Genomic DNA, 10,096 nt, shown 5'->3' on the forward strand with positions numbered 1-10,096 from the left:
TCGAATTGGGTCGGTGGTCCCAGATCGATGAAGTAAGCTCATCTCCCTCACTTGGACCTTTTTTGCCTTTCTGAACGTTAACAATCTAAATTACTTTAGTGACCTCCAAATTTCCTCTTGCCTGACTTTTGAATAGGTTCCCACAGAGGGAGGAAATTGGGAATTGCCCTTGTTCCCTACACCAACCGATCAGTATTTCTGTTCCTCGTTCTAAGCACAGCTAAACAAACACACAAATGACAGATCATCAGTTATTCCGTAATCAATTACTGACATCTTAAAAACCATTTCAAATCGAGCTCTCTTAACTATTTTAATTAACTCCAGTCCAGATCGAATTCTTTCTTATTCTAACCAATTTCAACACAGCTAGCCTATAACTAAAATCTTTATGTTTCTTTTAAATCTATGTTTCAGGGTGTCACCATGGCCACGGGACTGCCCCAGGGCAGAAATCCCCTGCGGAGATACCGGGACCGGCTGTGTGAGATGGGACGCCAAACACACCGGCTTTAGTCTCTTCGGGATGAAGAAACGTGATTTTTAATCTCCTTGGACAGAAAACTACTTCTGAATGCATCAGTCAGTTGTACATGGCGTTCAAAAGGCATAATAAATACTAAAAAGGAATAATGATAAATAGCTGTGGTTCAAAAGGCATAAAGAAGCAGTTGGGCGTAATATATCTACTGACAAAAGATTTAATAAAAGAAAAACTATACTGTAATAGAATCTTTCTTCTGCATTTTCATCAGAGGTTGTCCTTGGGTTTTTAAACTTAAATTTCTTGTTTCCTCTGATCTGCTTTGTTTTGCAATCATTGAAGCTCAAATGAGCAACATCAGGACCAAATCAACAGTTGGGTGCAAAGCCTCAGAACGAATGTGGAGCTAATGGAGGATTCACGTGCTTTAGACACGTGTGTGCACAGGTGCAGAAAAGCATCGCTCCTTTTGGAGGCTGCATTACAGCACACGGGTGGTAAAATCAGATTTACTCCTGTTTTCCAGGCTTCCCGGGCAGCACTTCTCAAGGATCTCCTCAAGTCCAGTGAGTGATCGAGGACAGATCAAGGGTGGTTCTGGATAATCTATTTTCACTCAAATTTTCCAACTCCTTACACTGGTTTGAAGTGCCTGTGTCCATTGTTTGAGCCAGCACAGTGGAAAGGAGCAGCACAGCTGAACAGAGAAAGCGACTTTTGCCCTCAGACCAGAGCAAGCAGGAAGGCACACGGCTTGCATACATGAAGGTCTCTTGTCCATTCCAAGAAAAAGGCATCCATCAAAAGCAAAGATTTGTTGAATTCAGTGTAACAATACAGCGATTTCAGGGAAACAGTTGAAAGGAACGTGATGAATGTGTCTTTGCAAACAGACCCTGAGAATCTGCTGGTAGGCGGGGCCAGGGACTTGTAGGTAGGGAAGTGACAGAAGAAACTATCAGCTCGAGAGTCTTCCTGATGCAGAGTGAAGTAGAATCTGCAACCAGAATCAGCATCCATCGAGCACCTCGCACCCAGCATCAGCCCTGGATTCCCCCCAGCTCCCACCATCCAGCCCTGGATCCCCCCAGCTCCCAGCATCGAGCCCTGGACCTGCCCAGCCCCCTGACCCAGCTCTGGAACCACCAGCCCTCCACTCCCAGGCCAGGATCCCCCCAGCTCCCATCAGCCCTGGATCCCAGCCCAGCTCCCACCAGCCAGCCCTGGTCCCTGCCCGGTCCTGTCACCCAGCTCTGCACCCTCCAAGCCCCCAGCAGCCAGCTCTGGGCTCCCAGGCACTCCAGTTCCCCCTGCACCCTCACCCCACGGCAGCCTCACTCTTGTGCGGTTCTGGGAGCGGTGCCCTCAAACACCAGCGGTGGAACGACCCTGTGCTGATTTGGGCTCAGCCCAGTTTTTGGTAGCGGGGGAAGGCCACGGAGGTGGCTTCTGTGAGAAGCTGCTGGAAGCTTCTGCTCTGTCCGGCAGAGCCAATCCCTGCTGGCTCTGAAGATGGCCATGGCACTGGCCAGTTGGAGAGGTTGGTAGCGCCTCTGGGATGGCGAATGTAAGAAGGAAATCAAAGCAGCGCCTGGGCAGTTTTTTTCCAGGGGAGGCGAGGCGCCGCCGCCGGGGCCATCCCGGTGCCGCGTGTGTGGCCATGTGGCCGCTGTGGCCGCCGCGTTTCGGTGCTGCCCGCGGCGAGCTTTGCCCGCCTGGCCGCTGTCAGCCAGCCGCGCTGCGAGCAGAAAGGCCGGGGCGGCGGCGGCGGCTTCTCCTTCTCAGCGCCCCGCATGAAGAGAGGCGCTGAACGGCGGCTGCGACCGCCCGCGCAGGGGCAGCGGGGCCGCGGGGCCGGCAGGGCAAACACGGCAAACGATTCCCCGGGGCAGCACCGAGACCAAATCAACTGCTCCGTGCTGCGAAACCCTGCAGAAACCCTGGAACTGGGGGAATTTGTTGGCAATGGCACTCAGGAGCAGCAGTTAACCCTGTACCAGCTATTACATTGTAGAGGAGGTTGTGATCCAGATTATACAGGTATCTTATAACTCGAGCTGTATTAGCATCTTGGAACTTTGACCCCAGTTATAATGTTAACTAGTTAATACCTGCATAGAAAGGTTATTCTTAACATGTTTACACTTCATTTACGAGCAGCAGTTCTCTCCTCCTAGTCGTAGAAAGAGGAGGAAGTGAGGACATGCAGAGAAAGACAACTTGGCAGCACCAAGGTCAGTGGAAAGAAAGAGGGGCAGGAGATGCTCCCAGCGTCGGAGTCGGGATTTTCTCTGCAAGCCGTGGTGAGGACTGGGATAAAACAAACTGTCTCCCTGGGATCCATGAAGTCCATGGGGGGATGCAGAGATCCACTCCCAGCCCGTGGGAAAAGGTGCTCACGCTGGAGCGGGTGGATGCTACAAAAGCTGTAATCCAGGGGGAGACCTGAACAGGGAGAGAGGGCTCCTGCTTCCAGAGAGAGAGAAAGAGGGCCCTTGCTTCCAAACGGAAGCAGCTGATCCTTAAAAGACTACACCCCATGGACTGATGACCCACGCCTGCAGTTTTGGGAAGGCTGTTTTGCCCGTGGGAGGGACTCACATTACAGCAGGCTGGGCGGGACTGATACTCGTGAAATTAGAAACACGCTGGAGAAGTGCACAGAGAACTGTCTCCCGTGGGAAGGAGCCCACGGCAGAGCAGAAGAAAGAGACTCCCCTCCCTGAGGGAACTGAAGAAAGATCTCGAGCAATGAACTGGCTTAAACACTCCCAGGCCCTGTCTCCCTGCGCTGTTGGAGGGAAAGAGGGAGGGGATGGAGGGGAAAAAAGGTGTTTGAAAGGCTTATTTTATTCCTCATTATCCTACTCTGTTAATAATAAATTTACTTTATGCCTTTAAGTTTGAGCCTGGTTTGAACTTAGAATGTTTTTCTCCCAATCCTTATCTCAACTCATGAACCCTTTGTGACGATTTTCATGGCTACCTGGTATTTCAAACAGTGTCAAACCATGACAGTGGCCCCTGTGTTCCACGTGGCCCCTCTCTGTCACAAGTGACCCTTGGTTCCATGAGATTCCATTGCCCCACACTGGTCCCCAGGTTGCCCTGAGGCTGCGCTGTGTCACAATGGACACTGGATTCCACAGGAGCTGGCAATGGCCCAGTGGCACCTGCGTCCTCTGAGGCCCTGCCTTGTCAAAGTAGATCCTTGGATCCATGAGATTCCATGTTGTCACAATGGCCTGCTGAGTTCCATGGGGCTGTGCTGTGTCACAGTGGACACTGAGATCCACGTGCCCTGGCAATGTCCAAGTGGCACCTGGCTTCCACGAGGCCCCACTGTGTCACACTGGAGCCTTGGTTCTGTGAGATTCCATTGTGTCACAGTGGTCTCCTGGGTGCCACGAGGCCCCGCTGTAAAACAGTGCACCCTTGGTTCCATGAGTTTCCATTCCATCAGAATGCTCTCTTGGATTCCATGAGGCCCTACTGTGTCCCTAGGGAGCCTTTGTTCCATATTTTCCCACTGTGTCACAATGGTCTCCAGCGCTCTATGAGGCCACACCGTGGGACAGTGGGCATTTGCTTCCATGAGATTCCACGGTGTCACAATGGTCTCCTGGGTGCCATGAGGCCCCTCTTTGTAACAGCTGAGACTCAGTTCCCCAAGATTCCCTGGCGTCACTGTGCTCTCCTGGGATCCATCAGGCTCTGCTGTGTCACAGTGGACACTTGCTTCCTCCAAGGCTGCAGATGTCCCAGTGGCACCGGGTTTCCTTCCATGAGGCTGCGCTTTGTCCCAGTGGGGCCTTGGTTCCATGAGAATCCATTGTGACCCTGTGCTCCCCTAGGTCCCACGAGGCCTTGCTCTGCCACAATGGCACCTTGTTTCTACAAGGCCTGGCAATGTTTTTGTGGCCCTTGTGTTCCATGGGGCCCCTCTCTGTCACAAGTGACCCTTGGTTCCATGAGATTCCGTTGCCCCACAGTGGTCTCCAGGTTTCCATGAGGCTGCGCTGTGTCCCAATGGACACTGGATTCCACAGGAGCTGGCAGTGTCCCAGTGTCACCGGTGTCCCAGGAGGCCCCACTTGGTCAAAGTGGAGCCGTGGTTCCATGAGATTCCATGTTGGCACAGTGGCCTGCTGAGTTCCATGAGGCTGCACTGTGTCCCAATGGACAATCTCGCTGCCCCCGGCTCTGCCCTGCCATTGCCAGCCCTGCCCTGACCTCTGCCCAGCCTCACCCTCTGTGCCTTGGACACACACACATGCCCTGAGCTCATCCTCCCTCTGGGTGCTTCTTCTGCCCCAGCACTGCCCCGGGAGGGTTCATTCCTCACAGGAGCTGCTGTGTTTGTGCTGGTGCATTTTATAGCTCTGCTTCTGCCTCTCTGTCAGTTGTGTCTCCACAGAGCTCTGCAGGGAGAAGATTCATGGAATCGTGGAATGACAGAGGTGGGAAGAGCCCCCTGAGCCCCCTTGGCCGGGCTGTGGCTGGCCTGGAGTTGCCTTTGCCCAGAGCAGCCCCTGGGCTGCTGTGCTTGGCACTGGTGGCTGCAGCGGGGTTGGTCCCAGCCCAAGGCTTTGGCTGTCCCCTGAGCAGGGCTGGCCCCGCATGAGGCGTCTCTGCAGCCCCCCCAAACCATGGGCTGGGGGTGGGCAAGTGTTCCCGAGGGCACAGGGAGGGGACAGCTGGGCTGGACTGACCCAAGGGATCTCCCATTCCATGGGACGTCATGGTCAGCAATGAACTGGGGGAAAGGAAGGGGGCGAGAGGGTGTCTTGATTTTCTGTATTGATCCATTTGTCTTCCAAAGCAGCCACTCCATGCACTGAATTCTTGCTTCCCTGTGGTTGCTTTGCTTCTGCATTTGGCCTTTGCTCTTTACTTCCCTGCCCCAACCATTAATCTCTCCTTATGGTGACCCACAGTTTTCTCAGCTTATTTTCTCCTGGTGCCTGGCTGGGGAGGGACAGTGCCAGAGACACTTGGTTGTCACTTGATGGACAGAGAGGTTTCACCAGGGTCACCTTGCCCAACCCTTCTCTTATGGGCACACGCAGAAGTGTCAGGGCTCTGTCGGGTGCCCAGCCCTGAGCTGGGCTCATGCCCTGCTCACAGCCCCAGGGCTGCTCAGGGACACGAGTCCTTCCCTGGCACACTCACAGACAGTTCATTGCAGCACGGGCAGGGGCTCCCTGGGCTCTGCTGCCGCTGCCAGAGCCTGGCAGGGACCTCAGCCCTGCGGGTGTCACCCTGCCCTGCCCCTGCCCGAGGTGCCCCACGGCCGCAGGGATGGGCACGGGGAGCTCTGTGCACAGGAGCTCATCCCAGCCCTGCATCCAGGGGGTTCCCAGGGGATGGCACTCTCTGGGAACTCCAGGAACAGCTGAAGCTGTTTGTGCTCGCTGCGTTTATGTCCCCCCCCCCCACACACAGGGTGTTCAGGGCTGTGTCTTGTCCGTGCACTGCAAACACGGAGCCCTGACCCGGTCACTGGATGTCCCTCCATGGAGGGAAGAACAACCTCTGTGACCTGGGCAGAGAGGCCCCTGCTGGCAGCGGCGCTGGTTTTGCCAGGGCACTGCTGGGTGCCCCCACCCTGAGCACTGCCACCCTTTGCTGCTCAGGGCTGGTTTCCTCTCCAGGGCGCTGCGTTGGGCACATCCTGGAGACAAAACTGGGAAGGAGATGGAAGCTTTCAGGCCCTGCACTGGGGAGATGCCGTCGCATGACGGAAATGCTGCTGCAGAGCCCAGCTCTGTCCCAGCAGTGCCCACGGCCTGTCCCTGCCTGCAGTCCCTGGGCAGTCACGCAGCAGGGCTGGGACCCAGCTGACAGAGCCCTGAGGCCTGAAACCAACGCAGGGGCTCTGCAGGGGAGTGTGGAAGGGAAGGAAGAGGAGTTACGGAGGAGAAGCCCTGGGGCTCCCTGGCAGTGCTCTCCTGCTGGGACTCTTTTCTCCCCAGCTCTGCCCAGAGGCACCGACCCTGCAGCTCCAGAGAAGTCAGGGAGGAAAGATGCCAGGGAAACAAGACAACACAGGGCTCTTTCTTTTGTTCCAGCACACACATAGTGTAGTGCAGCTCCCCGCTTATACAGTCTCTGGGTCACACTGGAAAGGCAAATACCAAATTAAAAATGGAACAGACAAAGATTTTTGTGAGAACAAATTCGCAGCAGTGTAACACCTGTGTCAGCAGCAACAAACACAGGACACAGAGTGGGCATTAATGAGTCACATCAGAGCAGCTCAGCAGGAAAATGAGAGTTTATTGCTGCTGAAAACCACCCGTGATCCTTTTCCTCAGCGCATCCCTGAGCTCCTGGTTCCTCAGGCTGTAGATGAGGGGGTTCAGGGCTGGAGGCACCACCGAGTACAGAACTGACAGGGCCACATCCAGGGATGGGGACGAGATGGAGGGGGGCTTCAGGTGGGCAAACATGGCAGTGCAGAGGAACAGAGAGAACACAGCCAGGTGAGGGAGGCACGTGGAAAAGGCTTTGTGCCGGCCCTGCTCAGAGGGGATCCTCAGCACGGCCCTGAAGATCTGCACATAGGAGAAAACAATGAACACAAAACAGCCAAAGAGCAAACAGCCACTGACAGCGATGAGCCCAAGTTCCCTGAGGTGGGATTTGGAGCAGGAGAGCTTGAGGATGTGTGGGATTTCACAGAAGAACTGGCCCTGGGCATTGCCTTGGCCCAGGGGCAGGGAAAATGTATTGGCCGTGTGCAGGAGAGCGTAGAGAAAGGCACTGGCCCAGGCAGCTGCTGCCATGTGGGCACAAGCTCTGCTGCCCAGGAGGGTCCCGTAGTGCAGGGCTTTGCAGATGGACACGTAGCGCTCGTAGCACATGATGGTGAGGAGGAAATACTCTGCTGAGAGGAAGAACAGAAAGAAAAACACCTGAGCAGCACATGCTGAGTAGGAGATGTGGCTGGTGCCCCAGAGGGAATTGTGCATGGCCTTGGGGACAGTGGTGCAGATGGAGCCCAGGTCGGTGAGGGCCAGGCTGAGCAGGAAGAAGAACATGGGGCTGTGCAGGTGCTGGCCGCAGGCTCCGGCGCTGATGATGAGGCCGTTGCCCAGGAGGGCAGCCAGGGAGATGCCCAGGAAGAGGCAGAAGTGCAGGAGCTGCAGCTGCCGCGTGTCTGCCAATGCCAGCAGGAGGAAGGGGCTGATGGAGCTGCTGTTGGACATTGGCTGTGTCTGGCCATGGGGACCTGTTCATGAGGAATGAAACAATGAAGAGTTAGAGGAGATCTGTAACCACAACCAAATCCATTTCCTGTACACCCTCCCCTGGAACACACACAGACACCCTTTTGTGTTTAAGAGTGCTGAGGTTTTTCTTTTTAAGCTCCCCCCATATCTCTCCTGGTATTCTTGGATATCAGAAATCCTCAGCATTTCTGCTGCCCTCAGGGAGAACAGAGCAACTTTTGCAAGGCAAGATGATGAGTGGAGACTCAGGCGAGGTGCTCTGCCATTCTGACCTGTTCTGAGTTTCTCTGGGCTTTCACTTTTCTCAAATGCAGAATGTTCACCCTCCCATGTTTCCCTTAAAGATCACCAGGTGCTGCTGGGAGCAGATGGATCCACCACAGACCCCCAAATGTCCGTCCCTCTCTCAAGGTCTCAGCACCACATTCGTAGCCGAGGACACCCCTGGCTCATTTCACCAACCCGACAGCATTTGCACACTTGTAGCATCTCAGCTTTTCTCCTCTCTCTGGGCCTTTCAGATAACACAAAGATGCTCCAGGACACGTTTGCATCCTGGAGGAAACTCCCAGCTTGGAAGGAAACCTCGGGGAGAGAGCCAAGAGGCCCAGAGCTGGCACTGGACGAAGGGAGATTGAGCTGCTGCCCTGGCTGCACTGACAGCCCTGCCCACAGCCGGGCACTGGGGCCAGCGTCACCCTGAGCCAGCTGTGCCCCCTCCCAGAGCCCCCAGGGCCGGGCAGCTGCTCCCAGCCCTGTGCTCTGCAGAGGGAACTGGGCCCGGGGCTGCAGAGCTGCCCCACGGCTCTGCTGCAGCTCTGCCTGCCCAGGAGGGGCTTCACGCCTTGGAGCCCCGGCCCTGAGGGCAGAGGCTTGGCTGGGGGGCACAGGAGGGAGGGGGCTTCTTCAGAGGGAGGGGCTGCACTGCAGGGGATCCTGTGGGGATCTCTAAACTCTCCCTGACACATTGCTGGCTTTGTTTTCTCTCCTTCCCTGATCTCATCTCTGCTTCCTGGGGATTTTCCTCCTGGAGCTGTTTCCCTGTGCCTGATCTCTCCCTGCCAGCACTCACAGACCCCAAATCTCTGTGCACTCTCCTTGGCCCTACAGAAACCTGCCTGTGTGCAGGGCACTGGCTGGGGCAGGTTCTGTTTGCAGCTTGGAGAAAAGACAGCTCAGACTGAGCCTGATGGGTCCAGCCAAGGTGATGCTGGTGCTGTCCATGGGCACAGGAGTGGCTGAAAGCACAGGAGGCATCTCCTGTGCACCTGCTGATCACTAAAAGGATCAGTTTGGATGTCCCAGGGACCTGACAAAATTCATAACACCTTTAATATTTATCCTCCCTCCCCACCATTCTCCAATGGCAGGAAACTGAAAACAAAGTCTCAGGAAATTTCCTCATTTCTATCAAAATCCTTGTATTGGAAATATTCTGGGAGTGATCAGAAACCCTCAGCCCGTCAGAGCCTCATGAGCATTTCACCTCCCCTGCACGCGAGATGCTCTGAGTTGTACTCACAGAATCCGTAGGCAGGGGGATGTTGCAGCTTTAGGAGATCCCTCCAGGAGCTGCAGCTGCCGTGTCCTGCAGCCAGAGGCTTCCTGTGCCAGGGGCTGGGAGTGATTCTCCCGCAGTCACTTCCCAGCCCCTTCCCAGCCGCGGCTGAGTTTAAGCCCTGTGTGCCTCTGTGCTGTGCCCGGGCTGGCTGCAGGCAGTGCCCCAGCCCTGCTGGGCTGTGCCCAGGAGCTGCTCCTGGCCAGAGCTGTCTCTCTGCAGCGCTGCCGCTTGCCAGGAGCTGCCTCTGTGCCAGGAGCCCGGCCCAGCTCAGCAGCACACACACAGCACAAGGACTGGAATGACCCTCCCGGGCCTTGGTGCTGAGGCCCTGAACATCAGTCCCTGACAGGGACTGGCACAAACCTCTCAAGGATTCCAGTCAGAATTGAACTTCAAAGTTTCTGGAAGTTTTCATGGGTCCCAGTGAGGGACACGACTGAGAAAGTGTCCCCAGGCTCCAGTCAGAGCAGAGAACTGGAAGCAGGGATGACAGGGGGGGACAAAGAGAAGCCAAGTCTTGGTGCCCTGGGGCACAGCAGCCTCTGGGCCACCAAGGGCTGGGAGGAGACACCTTGTCCTGAGGCCCTGGGGCCTCCTGGCACAGCCCCAGCAAGGCTGGGCACTGTCAGCCCCTTGTCCTGCCCTCAGCATCCCCCCACATCCCAGTGGCCTCAGGGATCTGCTGGAAGGAGTCCCTGGGGAGCCTTGGTCAGGAATGGCCCTGGGGGCTCCTCAATGCTCCCAGGGACTGCAGGGTTTTCAAAGGACTTTGGCTTTGCCTTTTGCCTGGGAGTCTCTGAGTGCAATCCTGGCCCC

The 10,096-nt window shown here is 55.8% G+C and overlaps 1 protein-coding gene across 1 annotated transcript; it reads right to left on the reverse strand.

Annotated features, from left to right (window-relative positions):
* Positions 1–6,738: 6,738 nt before the first annotated feature.
* On the reverse strand, positions 6,739–10,085 carry LOC116435690 (olfactory receptor 14J1-like). The gene has a single exon (XM_032092208.1). It carries the CDS (start codon positions 7,693–7,695, stop codon positions 6,763–6,765), a length of 933 nt encoding a protein of 310 aa, XP_031948099.1. The 5' UTR covers positions 7,696–10,085; the 3' UTR covers positions 6,739–6,762.
* Positions 10,086–10,096: the final 11 nt, after the last annotated feature.

This window comes from Corvus moneduloides, chromosome 27, assembly GCF_009650955.1.
Source record: "Corvus moneduloides isolate bCorMon1 chromosome 27, bCorMon1.pri, whole genome shotgun sequence".
NCBI classification, from domain to species: Eukaryota; Metazoa; Chordata; class Aves; order Passeriformes; family Corvidae; genus Corvus; species Corvus moneduloides.